Source organism: Orbicella faveolata, unplaced genomic scaffold (genome assembly GCF_042242905.1).
Source record: "Orbicella faveolata isolate gen_17 unplaced genomic scaffold, um_ofav_v1 contig_1, whole genome shotgun sequence".
Lineage (NCBI taxonomy): Eukaryota > Metazoa > Cnidaria > Anthozoa > Scleractinia > Merulinidae > Orbicella > Orbicella faveolata.
The window spans coordinates 7632466-7650246 of NW_028301536.1; the positions used below are offsets into that span (position 1 = coordinate 7632466).

General features: G+C 40.0%; 2 protein-coding genes across 2 annotated transcripts; one reads left to right on the forward strand and one right to left on the reverse strand.

The window, feature by feature from the left end:
• Window positions 1–6611: 6611 nt before the first annotated feature.
• Window positions 6612–10812, reverse strand: LOC110052345 (uncharacterized). Its single transcript, XM_089276520.1, has 4 exons — window positions 10801–10812; window positions 10155–10341; window positions 9129–9360; window positions 6612–8455 (listed from the first exon to the last, which is right to left on the reverse strand). Exons 1-4 carry the CDS (start codon window positions 10810–10812, stop codon window positions 8128–8130), a joined length of 759 nt encoding a protein of 252 aa, XP_089132646.1. The 3' UTR covers window positions 6612–8127.
• A 1123-nt stretch (window positions 10813–11935) lies between these two features.
• LOC149117906 (uncharacterized) lies at window positions 11936–12968 on the forward strand. Its single transcript, XM_089287408.1, has one exon. The coding sequence runs from the start codon at window positions 12146–12148 to the stop codon at window positions 12833–12835; it is 690 nt and encodes a 229-aa protein (XP_089143534.1). The 5' UTR covers window positions 11936–12145; the 3' UTR covers window positions 12836–12968.
• Window positions 12969–17781: the final 4813 nt, after the last annotated feature.

Here is a 17781-nt window from a genome sequence, read left to right on the forward strand (position 1 = left end):
TGGTTTACGTAGGAATCTCGCTTTAAAGATATAACCAATCAGGGCATGCGTTGTATCGGCTACAAACACAAGCCTTATAATAAACAGCCAATATGAACGACCGAGTGCTTAAGGCAAGACTGGGCACTAGACGTCTTCTCAAAATCTACCCGTATGACCCTGCCTCGAAATTTCAGGAATTAGAGCTAAGCTGTAATTAAATATTCACGCAAAACAAAATAAAACCTGGCAAACCAAGAATTTTTTTAGAAAACGTACTTGGAATCTGTCTGGTGCATTTTTCCCCCTGAGCAGATTTTTCTCTCTTCATTAAAAGAGTTTGAAAATTGAAACCTGAAATTTCCGCCTGGGAAGAAATAATAATTATTTAATACTTGGAACTCGAATCGTCACTGCAGTCATTTGAAATCACACGGAAATCTACACCGTCTGCTCTGGTGCAGATCCCTTCCAAAACAACTAAAAAAAAGGCAGGTACACAGGTAAATCAACACGCTTCATTCCAATGGTATAAACAGGCTATAAAGTGCTGAGGTTGACTGTGAAAATTCAGTGGTTTCCTCTGGTCGCTGTGACCTTACTTCACCTCGGCTCCCTGGCTCAAGCGTTGCAAGTAAAGGCCGATTAAACTACTTGACTGATTTCAAGAGAAAAGAAGACTGACAACAGTCTAATTTGAGATTCCTATAACTTTTCAACACGAAGACAGAATTCTATTATTGCAACTACAAAAATCGGGCTAACAATGATATGAGCGGTAAACATAAAAGAGAAACACCATATTCTTCTAACACGATGTGCCCGATTCACTTACACTTGGAGTGTTTTGGTTGCTTCATATCACTTGATTTAGTTATTTTGCTTTCACTCAGGAAACTTGGGTTAAAGCAACTTGACCGAAAATAGCCGACACACATAACACAGACATATATGGAGAATTCAAGGTTTGGTGACCATCTTTCGTAAGCTGTTCCCACTTTGAGCAAAAGGAACAAAGCGACGGTACGATAATTTTTAAAGAAAGTAAAAATGAGAGCTGAAAAGTTAACGCTGCTCGAAATATCAGCAAAAGCAAAATGACAGCAACACCTGTGAGCAAAAGTAAAGTAAAAAAAAAAACAAGAGACAAGCCAGGAAAACTCAATGACAATGGTGTGTTGGCGGTTTGCCTGTATTTGAACATCTCTGCAGTGTGTGCATCTGACTTATTTGAGCAGCTTGTCGTGCGGTGTGTAGCACAAATGCTAAGAATACTCGGTAAGAAAACTTTTGTGACAACAGTTGTCAAGCACATCTGAAGTATTAAAACAATTATAGTCGAACCTCCGGTTGCGACCACCTCTCATCAGCGACCAATTTTCCAAAATAACAAAAGTTTTCAAGTCGAATCACTATATTTGGAACCTCTTGTAAAGCGACCACCTCTCGTAACCGACCGCGACCACTTTTAGAGCTAAAAGTTTGAAATTTTCTTTTGTCTTTACCCTCCCGTAAGTGACCACTTGACAGATAATAGTGCGGAAATTGGATAATATGGCGTTGTAGTTTATCAGAAACGAACCATGATACTCTGAATAATTATATGGGTTTAGATGGGCACTGACGCATGGGGTACGTCTCTGCAGTTACTACATGCTAATGAGGCAAACGTTTGACCTAATGTGGTCTAAGCTCTTGTAAGTGACTGCCTCCCGTGAGCGCTTACGGGAGGTTCGACTGTAATTCAACAACAACTGGCAAGCATTTGACTGTACAAGTAAAAAATCAAACACGGAAGATCGTGCTTCACCACATTTCCAAACGCCAAGAAGATAGTTGAAAATACGACACGTTGCGGAGTATTTTTGACGAGCTTCGAAGTGTTTGATGATGTGTCAAACTCTGTCTTGAATGTTTCATACATCCTCTCAATCGAAACTGACTAAGGAGAAAATGAAGTTATGAAATCGTAAAAAAATCCATGCTAGTTAAGATCAGAAATCCAAACACTGTCACCGTCATTGATTTCCATTGTTTAAGCTTGATGAATTATTAATGAGTTTGAGAAGGCTGTAGCCAGAGGAAGAGCCCGGAAGCCCTGGATACTCCTATAATTTTGTTGACTGACACAGTCAGTTTAGAAAGATCTGTACCCTTTACGTAGCTTCTGCTGAAAGAGTGCTTTTAAGATAATCCATCAAACTTCACTCTGGTTACTTTCTCTTTAATCCGGATCAACGAAATTGACTCATAAAAGGATTATTTTAGCATTTACAAATGGTTCGATTTTTAACTACGACGTAGCAAGGTTGATTTAATCAATGTTAATTGTTGCACCATATTTCTTCGTCCTTGTTTGTGCTACAAACCATATCAAAAACGTTTTTCTAAAATAGCATATCGAACCATCTGGTGATACCAAATAGATAACTCTTATCCATAGAAATCCAATACATTCCTTACACAAACACTAATTTAGAAAAAGGCAGAATGTCTTCTGCTCCACCTTTGTGTCCACTGGTTTGGTCGCCAGCTTGGCCCTCCCTCTCCCTGCCCCTTCAAAGAAAACAAATGCAGTAGAATACACTGCAATAATTTCAATTTCATTGCGCAAGTTTTAACTCCAAAACGCCGTGTTTTTATGGTTAAACAATAGCACAGAAAGTAGCACATACTTGACAGAAGTGTCACGTATTGCGCGGTACTTCATAGACGTGTGACGTGCACCTGACATGCTTGAACAACTGAACCTACTTGTTGACAGACGGACATCACCCACCTCTCACGCCTTGGACAACAAACAAACACAATGGGTCAAGGGATAACAGACTAAACACACAAGTTTTGGTATTAAAGATCACAGTTAAACTGCTTGATCTTAGTTTGCTGCGACTGCAAAGGCAACCAAATCATGAAATCAATACTCTTTCTTCTGTTCCTTGGGTGTGTGCTACATTTCCAGCCGACGGCATCAGAGGTATGTCCGTGGATGTTACTATACCAACTGGTTCCAGTATCGACCCAAAGGTGGAACCTTCTGGCCTGAAGATATCGATCCTTTTCTCTGTACTCATGTGTTCTTTTCCTTTGCGAAAGTGAGCCGAACCACTCACACGCTGGCCATCTACGAGGAAAACGACCACGACTTGTACTGAAGAATCAACGTACTAAAGAAAGTCAACCCAAAACTGAAGACACAAATTGCCTTAGGCGGATAGACTCATGAAGAAAAAAACAGCCCTTTTTCCAAGATGGTGGCAGCGAAAGAGAAACGAGCGATCTTCATCAAGTCATCCATTGTCACCCTGAGGAAGTTTGGTATCGATGGTTTGGATCTAGATTGGGAGTATCCAGGCATGCGTGGTGGCTCTCCCACGTCTTTACGCATTGTAAACGATAGTGCGTGAAGATTACGGAGAGAGACTGTAAAACGCTCTCTTTACGCGCATCGCAAAAAGTCGTATATAGAATGTTTACGATATTTTACGGCGACTGTAAAGCGACCAGGAAGGCGATCTTTACGCGTTATTTAACTATCGTAAATAGACAGTATTCGCTTGCCCATTTGCCATTTTGCAATTGTCTGAATTTTCCACAAATTTCTCTCTTTTTTTAACAAATGGGAGTTCGCGTCAACATATCTTCAAGCGCACTGCGAAAAGTCGTGTAGACATTTACGATATTTTACATTTCTGTAAAGCGATCACCGAACTATCGTAGTTTGGGCTATTATTTACGCACATCCCTTTCAAGGACCAACCCAGCCACAACAACACGCTTTTAATACCTGTCAAGACATTTTATTGTCGTAATTCTTTCAAAGTTACTTAGCTAGAGGTTTAAACGACGAAAGACATATAATTATACATACAGGATAAGGAATGAAAAATTAAATTATTATAAATATAAGTATAGGATTCGCTATAAATATATTGTCGTGAAGCTACCATAACCTCTTTACGTGACCTACATGTATCCTTAGTTTTCAAATAATGATACAAAGTACAACAACAGCGTGGAAATGTAAATGTGAAAGAAATTAGTAAGTAACCATACCTGTTAATCCTGGCTTATATATTTTTTTTAAAAAAAATTGTTCATATATATATATACACCTTTTGCTGTTCATTTACAGAAAACAAACATTCATTTGTGTCCAAATTTCTTTCATTATGGTCATTAAACTCTCATTAACACCAATATGGCCTTCATTTGCGCGTAAGGAACGTTCAAGAAAAACATTTACATATGCATTAACATTCAAAATCATCAAAAGGAAAACAATACCTTCATTTGACATTCATTGACTGTAAATGTATTTTCATTTTGATGGAAAAAAAATTCGTTGTCACGAAACGACAATCATTTACACTTTACGACATTCAGTTTTCAACAAAAGACTTTCAATAACACAATTTGCATGAGAACTAACATTCAATTGCATTTTTATGCAACCATATCCATGAAGGTAACAATCTTTAAAGCGGCGAGACAAACATTACAGCCATAATAACATTTATTTTTGAAAGATAGAAGATCAAATTCGCTGAACGATTTATCCTTCAATTGCCTCACTAGTAAATAGTAAATAGTCTTCGTTGACATCTTCAAAAGCCCTGACTATCCTTTCGCGGTGTTCAAATGCGATTCTATTTCTTCGTGGCATTTCTGGACAAATCGAACTGTCACTACATGTACATGTACATGTATGTCACACGGATACTGTAGTGCGCCCTCTGAGTTGTACGCAAAAAGTTTCGTAAGTGGCCGAATTTATATCTGCAAGGGGAGGATTGTGAAATTATGATTTGAAAAAAGTACATATGGTCCCTTGTTCTATAATCAAATTTTCGAGGAAAATTGGGCGAGATATCTCTGTGCAAAAGAATTACGCTAGTGAGCGATTGTTTTCTCTTAACGTTAGGTGAAAACACGGTAATGTATGTCTCACCGCATTTAAGATTGTTACCTTCATGGATATGGTTGCATGATAATGCAATTGAATGTTAGTTCTCATGCAAATTGTGTTATTGAAAGTCTTTTGTTGAAAACTGAATGTCGTAAAGTGTAAATGATTGTCGTTTCGTGACAACGAATTTTTTTTCCACCAAAATGAAAATACATTTACAGTCAATGAATGTCAAATGAAGGTATTGTTTTTCTTTTGATGATTTTGAATGTTAATGCATATGTAAATGTTTTTCTTGAACGTTTCTTACGCGCAAATGAAGGTCATATTGGTGTTAATGAGAGTTTAATGACCATAATGAAAGAAATTTGGACACAAATGAAGGTTTGTTTTCTGTAAATGAACAGCAAAAGGTGTAATATTTACTTTTAATTTTAATTTGTGTGGAATACCTGTGTGTCATTTTTATCTTTCCTGCGATGTCACACCTCACATATAGCTAAGAATATTACACAATAAATTTCTATTGCATTACATTGCATTGTATTCAATTGTGTTATTTTGTAGTTCGTCACAGGAAGATTCAATACTGATAAAGTATGGACGTTTTTCCCGGTATGCAGTCACCTGAGATTTAGACTGCGACGTTTCGACTGTTTATTGAGTCTTCATCGACTGATTACACATTAATATATAGATTTAGGCCAGCCTAAAAGCGTAGCTCCTGGGCCGCGTTGTTCAGAGTCAAATAACCCAGGAGAAAGGTAGAATTTTGATTTCAGTTTTGTAGCTTTGCGGCGCGGTTCTCTGTATATTGTTTGGCCTTCTGTTTTGAGCTTTAATAATCACTGTATACACAAAACAAAGCAGCCAAAAAACATTTGTATAGAAAAAAAAGTTATAATTCAGTTAACTTTTAATCCTTGGTTAGCGTTAACCGGCTTCCGAACAATCCTGCCCTGTTTTCAACAAGTTAACCTGAGATGATCCCGCAATCCAATCGAAAACCAGCACTTGGTCAGCGGTCAACTTCAAAAGAACACGCGACCTCGATAAGCTGTAAACTTGAGCCCGCGATATGGTCACGTGATACTGGTCAGCGGATACCTTGTTTTGACAGGTGTCAATTGATCATAACATGGATGTCCAATATCAAAGAAGTACACGGTAAACCAAGACTGCATGTCTCTGTCAACCTATTATTTGGAGTATGGCGGCCATGTTGCGCGACTCCGTCGTCGTCGCCGTCGTGCGTACGCGCCCACGAGCAATACCGCTAGCCATGATGACCATGAGAAAATCAACTCATGGGTTTCCTTTTCTCTCCTATATGAGTATGGGGCTCCGCTTGGCGGCCCTTCGGGCCGCCGGAGCTCCGCTACAAACTGATTACCCGTTAAGCACGATGTCGTCTGTGATTGGTGTGAAGTTGTTGCCTCAGGCGTTTGTTTTCGTACAGTGGTGTTGTTGTGTTTCTTCATCTCGACCAATGAACATTGGTACTTCGATCCAATGTAAATGATGCGGTCAGCCTCGTAGGCGTGCTCTGAAATGTAAGAGGCCTGGTCCATTTCACCGCTATAAACTCTGTCGCATTCACAAGGAATGCAATCTTAGAAAAGAATCATCGACAGGCTACATGGAATACCGTGAGCTACTGAATTTTCCTTGGTTGGATCAACAGCGTCCTTCGGTTGCACCATTTATTTATTTATTTATTACAATTTAATTTCAATTAAATCTAAGTCTAAAGGCATACACAAACAGGCAAAGCCATAAGGATAATCTGTAAAAGAGTGGAACACTCCATGCGAGACATATCACCATGTAGCTAATCTAAATAAATAATCGTGTAATAACAATCAAGAAAAAAAAATTAAATTAAATATTCATTCCTCACTTAAAATCTTCTTCATTCCCGACTTAAAAACTGCACAACTAGGAGATAACCTAATATCTAAGGGTATCGAATTCCACATCTCAACAATTCTATTAAAATGTGTGATTTAAGTGTGGTGTCGAGCTTGAAAACTGCGTGCACTGTTGTAGGCAGCGATGAAACTTTCCCAGGAAATTTTTCGCTACAATTGTTTCCCATTTCGAGACTTTGAAATTTTTGATTGAATGGAAAACGCATGGACATTAAATCTTGTTTTGTGGCTTTTCTCTTAGTGCATGGTTACCAAGCATTTTGTTCGTGACCTGCGGCGTGTCGTGTAAAGGCAGGCGCAGCATTGTTTATGACTGACTCTACTGCGCAGCCTGCCTTGCTTCAGGTTATTGTTTTATTGTAGAATCAGGTCACGGTCATTTACATTTAAACCTGATACCGTGACAATTGTTAATCTATGTCGGATGAATGTAACGTGACGTTGTTGAAGCGCTAACAGATTGTTACATGGGTTGATTTATAAGCAACACGAACCTTGCATACGACGGCTGCTCCTGCTGTCCGAGCGGCAATCAAAACGGAGCTGTCCGACCAAAATGACACGATAATATTCCTTTTCTTTCCAGCTAACAAAAATAAAGGCAATCGTTAAGTTGCTTTGGCCTCTTCTAATAGTTAATTTGAGAATGCTGGGTTTATTTTCACGAGGGACGGCATATTTTGTTTAAAATAACACAACTGTTATCCTACCTGGCGACACTTGACGAACGACGAGCGACTTGTCATGCCGGACGCCGGCGATCCATTTTTGGCGCCAAATTAGCACTCGGAGACACAAAATGTTTCATATTTTTCTCTTTGTACAATCTTATATAGTCTTTACAACTGTAAATCCCTTTTCGTGAATATTAAATGCCATCTCCAGCGAGAAAAGCTGCCTGATTTTAATACTACTCCTGTTAATTTACATTGACGTGAGGACAGTAAAGCTTTTCCCACATGTTGAATCCTGATTGGTCAATTCAAATTTCAGGCGCGCCAGCCGTATGCAAGGAAGCCACTTCAACAAAGAAGATCGGTCTAACGATGTCGCGTTAGAAATCATTTGCGTGACAGAACGTTTAACGATAGCCTTGATGTCGGGTTGGGTAATGTCTGCTAATGAGATGTGCAGATTAGCGGAGTTTGAGTTTCAAGACCGGCGGTGTGTGACGTACTCGGTGGAACACTGGCACGAGTGACGAGCAGCTTGATATCTCTTTGCACGTCACACGCGTGTTTCGATCTACAGAGCACCGTACGCGCGAGCCTTCCGTTCTGCCGGCTTCAACAAATTCAATTGTCGTTTTTAAATAGAAAAGTTGGCCATAAGAAGAGGGCAGTCCATTAGTGGGTAATCATAATCGTAAAACAAAGTAATTTTCTCAGGTTCGTCAGGCGGTAAAGTGCCAAGAAATCCAAAATCCTTCAGCTTCATACTTGACGCCATTTCCTGTTTTTCTTCCCGTTCTTTGGATTGATAAATTCTTATGTTTAACGTGCATGGTCCCAATTCCCGCTTGACAATCAGCGTTATTCCATATACGGAGATGTTCGAAGGGACCTGGACACTAATGGGACTAGGAATTGAAGTGACATCTTGCATGGAGACACTGCACAAGTCCAGCATGATGTAACTGCAGAAAAGACAACAACTCGTAAGAATATAAGAATTCGATTATTGCCCGGGGGTGGGGGGAGGGGGTAATTAAATTACGGCTTCTAGCGAGAACGATAATTGGAGACAGGGCGCTTGATGTGCTCTACCAGGAGCCCATAGCTCTACTGAACTCAGGGCGTAGTTTACCTTTGTGCACTGGGAACTAATATTGGAACTGTTGGGCAATAGCGGCAATAGATCGAGTTATTACGGTTAATCTTACTCTTTATGCTTTCTTTGTTTCAAGATTTTTTTTTCAAGATTTTTTATTTATAAACTACAAAACATAGTTGCATTTCATTTTAACATGTAATACAAAGTAAAAAGTTACATTTCTCTGGCACGGTTAGTCGAGAGCTTAGTTTAAGGAAATAGAGCTGAATAGCGTTTTCCATCGGTTCTGTTGAGTTTGGTACTGTTCAGGATCTTTGTCAGATTCCCAAAGAGTTATGGAGTATTTCTAAGAGGTCGTAAAGTAACGAAGCATTTAAATTCGTGAGGGTAGAATTCAATGTTGAGTCGGTAATTATTTTCTGTCAATACTGGCAGTCTGTCAATTGCTATTCTTCACTGATCAATGTAAACGAATCATTTCGCAAATATGGCGCTCGCTAAAATATAATGTTTTCTGCAAAAAGTGTTGTAATTACCCTGAAATCTCCTCAGCAACAGGCTCCCACAATCCCACACTGCAGTTAGGACAGGGCTGTAGTTGAGCCGATGGTTCTTCGTAATATTCGAGGTCAGCGGCTTTCCTGATGGGTTCGGTCAATTTAAACTTACGACGAAGCTTCTTAAATTCGCGGTAATCGATCTCTTTGTCACCGTCTGAGTCCAGAGCCATGGCCATAAGAATGATTTCCACTTGAGTAGCAGGTGCTCCTGCAAAATGTTAGTAAAGAAGTCTTTAGGAATGAAAATGTTTTAAGCGCACATCCGTGAGAATGCCACGATCCTCTTGGTCAACATTAGAACTTGGGACCTCTGGGCGAAATAGGAAATTAAGAGAGATGAGGAGAGCGTTATTTACAATGGTTGCTCGTTCTACGCATTTTTGGAAACCATCCGTGAACTTGGACGCATGCGCACAGTCAAACCGTAACCACGATTTTGTAGAGACGTGATTGGTTAGTGTCAAGCCTGAAAGAAAAACCTATGCAGCGCCCAGGGCCTCGCTTTTCCTTGGCCTTTTTCTGTCTGCTCCGTTAACTAGTACTTCCTAATCCGAAAAACATAAGAAACTTAATTGATCAGGAGTTTAAATGAAGAAATATTACATTTGACCTCTCATTTAAAGTTTGATCTTAAGTGCATGTAATAGTTTTTTCTTTTCTCTTCGTAGTGTTTATTCCATGTTTGCATAGTAGATACGTACTTCTGACAGGCAAAATGTCGGTCAAGTTAGTCGGGTTGAGTGCTGGTTTGATATGAAATTAACCGTATTCAACAAACTACAAATACGTTTAGCTGCTTCGTATTTCAAGAATGCTTTATTTATTTGTGCTATACAGGAGAAAAATATTTAAGCCTCTTGTTGCTATGGAATCATGTCTAGATTAACGTAGTTCATTATTAGCTTGAAAAAACCCTTTAAACTCTTTTAAAGTCTACAATTTAGCTTGTTTATGAATTAACCCATTTAATTCGTTTTTCTATGTACTAGTTCAGATACCTACCCAAGTCTCTCATACCATCAGCAAACTCTTCGTAAGAAAGTTTACCACTGTTGTCTGAATCGAATCGTCGAAAAAGATCAAGTATTCGCCCATAGTTTTCATTCATCCAGTGCACCATACGCTCTTGGAAGTCGTGAAAAATCTTCTTCGAGGAGACCAGACTGCTAACTTGCGATCGACGAATTCTCTGTTTGAAGATCAGGCAAGAGGAAGGCGATTAAACGATGAAATACTTGTTGTCTCAGAGTAATCTACTGATGACTCATACGATAAAAAAGCGCTTTCGAAAAAGTGTGAAGTGATTTTGCAGTTGCATTGATCTTGTGCCACTACACTTTTATCTCACTGAAGTGTTTTGGATGTCCAACTTGCCCAGATTAAAACACACAGGGGTAAACCGTAGTTGAAATTTGCGTAAAATGATGAACAAGATAGCATTTGATATGTATATTTATCGCTAAGAGGTTGCATTTTATCTCTCGCTACAATCGAAGCGAATTATTTTCAACGTAATTTTCGTCCGTCGACAGCTATCGCGAAAACATACAGTATACTAAGATAAAACTGTGAAGTGATTTTAAAGTATATATGAAATTTTGATAAAGAAAAAAAGATAAAATATGCAAGGTGAAAACAAGGATATTACCTTTTCGGCCATCATACAATTTTAAGGTCGGGCACTTTCTATTTCATTAACGAAAATCGTTAATCGCTCGCGTACAAGGTGTTTCGTTACTTATAACGGAAACAATTACTCACATTAAAGACAATCGCAGGGTTATTGCTTGAAAAAGATATTTAATTATTGTGGTTTCCCCAGCTCATTACCATGTTTTGATGATCAAAAGATAACACTGTTAAGCTGCTAATGAATCCAGGAAACTTTATAGTCGACCCCTTACGAAATTAGGTTTCAGAGTAAGCTTTGACTGATCAAGACACAGATTGTTTGGTTTTACGGAGTTTACTTATAGGAACACCTGCGGTTCCTCTGTGTGCCCTTCCGAAAAAACATCAATTTTGTTTTTGTTATCACCTGTGGTTATATTGTTGTAATAGCTTCTAATTTCCATTGGAGCAGCGAATGTCTTTCTAATCTACCATTTTTCTTGTTAATGAGCTGCAACAGCACAGAAAAACGAGATTTTTGTATGCACGGGTTTATAAAATTTTGATCGTTGGGTTTCGCAACAACAGTATTTTGGAGGCAATATCAGCGAGGCATCGAAACAGTTACCATATGCAATGTGTTTTCATTGCATTTCGAGCTTACCTCGTTACAGCTTCAGTAACAAAAATAAATCTGGTAAACCAGTAAGATATTAAATTTAGTTTATTTAATGGACATTCAAACAAAAATAACACACGAAGAAAAATGTGAACAAAGTTGCAGCTATTTTCCCCCAGAATATTAGCAATATAAAATTTCTCTCACTCTAGCGATCTTGGCCTTGAGTACAATTTCAACCAGCTCTTTTAATCAACACATTTCGGCGATGTATTAATTTTTTGTTCGTAAAGCAATGGCAGAATGATACAAATCCAACCTGTAATATTTTATCAACCAGCTGCCCGTGCGATATGACAGAAATCAAACGTAGTCTTAGGTGGCTCACTAGAGTATTTACGAACACCCTCCTTATATAGAGCGCGAGCTAGGAAAGGAAACTTAGTTTATTTCTCTTAACGTTTTCCCCTAGATATTTACCAGTATGGGTACTCTTATGATAAGACTTATTTTTTGAATGTCAATGTTTGGATTAAAGCCGTTACCACAGCAACATCTCATCTAATGATAGGCAGATAATGTAATTTGTGATGATCTTAAATTAACATAAATTACTATTTTGCCGGCACGGACCAGAGGGCTGGGTACGGGTTTGAGGTGCGCAGTGTATAGTGGGATTTGAGTTTGTAATCGGTGACAGTTGGCGAGGTGAGACATTCTATGGCCAGCCTTTGCCGTGTTTAGCTTAAGTTTGGTTTTTACAATGGATGAAGCTAAAGTTAAAGAGATCATTGCCCAGAACAATCGCGATCTGCTTGGCCAGATTAAGGATTTAGTTTCCACTTCAATTTCTGATCTAAAGAGATCTAATGATTCGAATGCCGCGGAGCAGATGTCTGAGATCAAGAGGCTAAAGCGAGATGCTCCACCTTTGTTCAAGAAGAAGAGTAACGAGGAGCAATTTAAAGCCAACAAATCAGTCATGGAAGCTGTCGAAGACGCTAGCGTCGCTCTTGAGCGTAAGGACCTTCTGAGGACCAAGGAAGCGTTGGATCGGGGTATGTTTTTGCTTAAAGATCGGCAAAAATTAATTTTGTTGGCTGATAAGTCGCCGTACGGTTGGAAAACCGTTTTGGAATATAAGCATCACGACTTGGCGGATGACGAAGAAGACGAGAAGAAAATCTATAGAACTGAGGCGAGGGCGCCTAGAGCCTCGAAACGCTTCGCTCCACGTGGTCTGGGATTACAGCGCCGATCTGGAATACCTGTCTCAAGAAATTCGCAGCTCACCGTCGGCCAAATTCCTAATTCCTTTACTCGGGTCAATCAACAGCTTTCCGTTGGCAGATCTGCCGGACTTTGCTTTTCCTGTGGAAAACCTGGACATTGGCGAGCTTCCTGCCCGAATGTTCTTTCCTCTTCCAATCCTGCCAACCAACAGGCAAAGTGACTAGACAGCAATACCCAGGATCAAGGTGTAGTTGGTTCTAGTTTTTTTTTGTGTTGTTTTCCGTTTGTCTTATTTTTCGCTGGATCTTTCCTACGAGTCGTGCTTAGTGCTTTCAGAGTTAATTTGCATTTATTAAACTATGTTTTTTCCCGTCGTGTATTATTTATTCTCTAGACCATGAGTCTGAGGCTTTGCCATTGCCGTATTGTGAGCTATCTCTTCTAGAGGATCCATCGCTGAACTGTGAAATTGCATGTGATGATGCACCTGTTTCGGTTAAAGGAAGATTGCGTGAATCGCTTCAGTTTTGGAAAGATATTGACGCACCTCGTTTCATAATTGACACTATTGAGTTTGGATATAAGTTGCCACTTCTTCAAATACCAGCACCTTTTGTTGCTCGGAACAATAATTCAGCGATTCAGGAATCTGATTTTGTTGAGAATGCTATTAACGAGCTTATTAGTTTGGATTGTATCACCGAAGTTTTTACACCTCCTACTATAATTAATCCATTATCTGTGTCTATTCAGAAGTCAGGGAAAAAGCGCTTGATCTTGGATCTTCGTCATGTCAATCTATATCTTTTCAAGTTTAAGTTTCGATGCGAGGACCTGTCCGTTGCCAGAGAAGTTTTAAATCCCGGAGATTTCATGTTCTCCTTTGACTTAAAATCGGGTTACCATCACGTGGATATCTTTCCAGATCATAGGCAATATCTGTCGTTTTCTTGGACCTTTTTAGATATTTTCAGTTTTCAGTTTTGCCATTTGGCCTTAGTTCTGCTCCTTATTTATTTACAAAGCTTCTCAAGCCGTTAGTCAAGAAATGGAGATCCGAGGGAAAGTCTATAGTCGTCTTCCTAGACGATGGTTTAGGGGCGGCCGCTGACTGTATCAAAGCGAAGATCTCTAGTTTGGCCGTTCATTCCGACCTATTAAAGTCTGGTCTCCTACCTAACGAAGAGAAATCCGTTTGGGATCCTACTCAAGTGATTACCTGGCTTGGGACTGTTATTAACACTTCCCAGTGCGTTATCAAAGCCACGGACAAGAGAATTGATTCTCTTATTAACGATTTATCATCTCTTTTATGTTCGGAGCGCTCCTTGCACCAGGTTCGCAAGCTTGCAAGCGTGTGTGGAAAAATTATCTCGCTCGGGAACTGCGTCGGGAACGTCACTAGACTTATGACCAGGAACACCTTTCTGGTTATTAACTCCACTGCTGATTGGAATTCACTTGTTTCTTTGACACCTGAATGTTTACACGAATTGAATTTTTGCGAAAAGCAATCTCGCTGATATCAACGGCCTTTCTTTGTGGCCTATTAAGCGCAAGCCTTCCAAAATCGTTTACTCTGATGCGTCCAATTCAGCCTGCGGGAGTTACATACAATTCGAGGACAAAACTTTTTCACCAAAATTGGTCCGATTACGAGAGTGCACAAAGTTCGACTTTTCGCGAACTTCTTGCTGTTTCACTGTCCTTGAGGGCGTTCAAGGATTCTCTTGGTGCGCAGACTGTTGTCTGGTATACAGACAACCAGAATGTTGTTCGCATCGTTAACATCGGATCCAAAGTTCCAGCTTTGCAACAGTTGGCTCTTGATGTTCACCGACAATGTCTCATCGGCAGTATTAGCATTGACATGCAATGGATTCCCAGGGACCTCAACACTTGTGCCGACGATATTAGCAAGTTAGTTGATTACGATGATTATGCAATCAACGATTCTGTTTTTTATGCTCTCGACGAGCTCTGGGGTCCGCACACTTGTGATAGATTCGCCTGCCATTACAATGCAAAGCTTCAGGTCTTCAATTCTAGGTATTATCAGCTCGGTTCGTCTGGCGTCAACGCTTTCGTCCAAGATTGGTCCAACGACAACAACTGGCTTTGTCCTCCTGTCTGTTTGACATGCAAAGTCGTCAGTCATTTGAAGCTCTGCAATGCGTCCGGCACTCTCATCGTTCCCCTTTGGAGATCAGCGCATTTTTGGCCCATCCTTTGTTTCGACGGTGTGCACTGGAGCAGTTTCGTTCATGATTGGGTGGTCCTCCCTGATCTTCCCCATCTGTTCATCAGAGGCAAAGCCAAGAATTCCATTTTCGGATCCGGTCCGCTAAATTTCTCAATGGTAGCTTTGCGCATTAATTTTAGTATTGCACCCAGGCAAGGTTCTGCGTTAGTTTGCAATGCATTTCGCGTTCCACAGTGTTAGCGCATTGTTTTCTGGCTTTGAGGCGCCTTGCTTGAAGCAGGCGGCCCTTTGAGACGTACCCTTGAGGGGTCTGTGATATTTGTATACAGTGCCCTTGAGGGGCCTTTGATTTGAGACTGTTAACGTTGAAGATTTCTATACAGTGCCCTTGAGGGGTGAATAGATTGTGTTTATTGCAGTTTTGTTTCTGCGTTGTATAAGCGTACTTAAATATAACATTGTTTTTTCTCTGAGGCTCCTTGTCTGTATTTATTTGTTGTTTATTCTCTCATTGTGTTGTTTAGGCCCCATTTGTCTTTATCCCTGGGGAGCTTCCCCTTGTCCTTTGTATTCCTTTATTATCACTTGGTTTTTGTTTTTTCTCTAGATGTTTTTGATACAGAGTTCTGGACTTCCCCTACATGTGATACAAGAGAGGTTGCTTTGTTGACGGAGAACATGAAGTTTACAGCTCTTGCATCCAGGGCTTCCGGGACTTCTCTTTGTTATACAAGGGTTTTCAACAGATGGAGATCATTTGCTACTACCGTTCTGGGTACCAGTCCCTTCCCGGTAGAGCCCTTCCATTGTGCCTTGTTTCTACAGTATCTACTGGAGTCAAGCAGATCAGTTTCTTCTATCAATTCCGCCTTCTATGCTTTCAAGTGGCTGCACGATCTGGCGGGCGTGAGTTCCCCTACTAGTCATCCCACTGTTGTGGCTGTGAAAGAAGGTGCCGTTCGTTCTGCGTCCTCACCGGCCAACCACAGAAAGGAACCTCTTGAGGCGGAGCATCTCAGGAAATTAGCTGAAAAAACTGACTTGCATGACCTCTTACAGTTGCGTAATTTGGTTATGTTTGTTTTAGTTTTTTCCGGCTTTTTTCGTTTTTCCGAGTTGTTACTTATTCGAAGCAAAGATGTTAAGTTTAATGATGGTTTTCTTTCTATTTTTATCGAAAAAAGTAAAGCCGACCAATTAAGGGAGGGTCAGTCCGTGGTTATTGCTGAGTCAGCTGGTTCTAGTATTTGTCCTGTGGCCCTTCTTAAGCTATATATGTCAAGTTCTAACCTTTCTTTTGATTCTGAGGAGTACCTTTTCAGGCCTATATCATCGTCTAGCAATCGCAAGCGTCTTGTGTCAGTCAATAAGCCTATATGTTATTCGACTTATAGAGAGTCGTTTAAGAAGTCTTTTCGCGATATTGTTCCAGATATTTCTAAATTTAGTACCCACTCTGCCAGATCAGGTGGGACGACTTTGGCTGCGAACTCCAGTGTCCCTGAGAGGAATCTTCAACGTCACGGCCGTTGGGCTTCAACCTTTGCCAAGAACATTTACGTCAAAGACTCTCTAGCAAGTAGATTAGAAGTGTCAAAATCATTGTCTCTCTAGCTCGAGCCCTTTCTTTTCACCTCTGTGTTGGCTTGGCTGGCCAACGCACCCAATTTAATCACTGTCTAGTGTGTCCGGATGTGTAGTGGAGGCAAAATATGTAATTTGTGATGATCTTAAATTAGCATAAATTACTATTTTGCCGGCACGGACCAGAGGGCTGGGTACGGGTTTGAGGTGCGCAGTGTAAAGTGGGATTTGAGTTTGTAATCGGTGACAGTTGGCGAGGTGAGACATTCTATGGCCAGCCTTTGCCGTGTTTAGGTTAAGTTTGGTTTTCTTTTAATAATATCATCAGTTGTAATCCACTGTTGTACGTTTATTTAGTTCTCTTATTGCTATTATATCGCTGTATAAAGCCTTAGGTTTATTATTCTACAGTACTGATGTTAACTAAGGATACCCTAAAACCCCGAGGGTTGCACCACTGCCTTGGTCGGGGGTATACGTTCCCAATTTTCTCCACTTGCTGGTTTTAGGGTTTTCGTGTCCGGCTTTGGTGCACTTAGCAATTGTCTTTTTATTCATAGCTTGTATTATATGCTGAGATGGAATAAACGGGACGATGGCTTGGCTGGCCACCGCACCCAATTTAATCACTGTCTAGTGTGTCCGGATGTGTAGTGGAGGCAAAATTATTCCTCATTTTGGCCTAAACTCCTTAATATTTATACTTTCCTTGGGTAAAATTTTTAATACTTTCCAGATCATAGAAATGATATTGCCTGACGTTTTGAATTGGTAAAAAGTCAAGGTTGTTCAGACGGTTTTTCCAATATTCTGTAATTTGTCATTCTTCTAAATATATTAGATTAGCTCTGACAGATTTTAACAAAAATAGCTAGGGTATTTTATAGGAATTGTATGTGGTTACAACTGAGCCAAATTTTAAAAGAAAATTCACCGAAGGAAACGCGAGAAAATTCACTGTCACTTCTGCTTTTTGTCCTTATGTTGACATCATAAAAATCGAAAAACACTTACGTTTTCCTTTGAGCGCTCGCAGACTACGTGCAATCGTAAAACTATGGGAGCCACCTTAAAGCAAAAATATTAATTCTAAGAAAAACAGTTTCCTCGAGCGGATAGAATTCTATTTTATAGGCCTTTTTGCATATCTTGCAAATTGGTGAAAGAAAATCGCAAGAAAAAAAAGCCGTGATTTGTGTACCCTTCTCAGCTCTCGACAAAAAATTTCGGTTTCCAAGTACATGTGGAAAGTGGCTGTTTTTACATCGAGTGCTTTCTGCAACAGGTTTAGGATGAAAAACTCATACAAGCAGTGACGGCAACTTTGCCTCTCTTTTAGCCAATCAGTGAAAGAGAATGGTCCTGGCAAAGGAACCCAA

Coding starts and splice junctions, on each gene's coding strand:
- LOC110052345 (XM_089276520.1), bottom strand. Junction 9,361..10,154: donor TGATGGTATGAGAGACTTGG/GTAGGTATCTGA, acceptor AACATTTTGCAG/GAGCACCTGCTACTCAAGTG. Junction 8,456..9,128: donor GTTGCTGAGGAGATTTCAGG/GTAATTACAACA, acceptor TCTTTTCTGCAG/TTACATCATGCTGGACTTGT.
- LOC149117906 (XM_089287408.1), top strand. CDS start 12,146: ATGGATGAAGCTAAAGTTAAAGAGATCATTGCCCAGAACAATCGCGAT.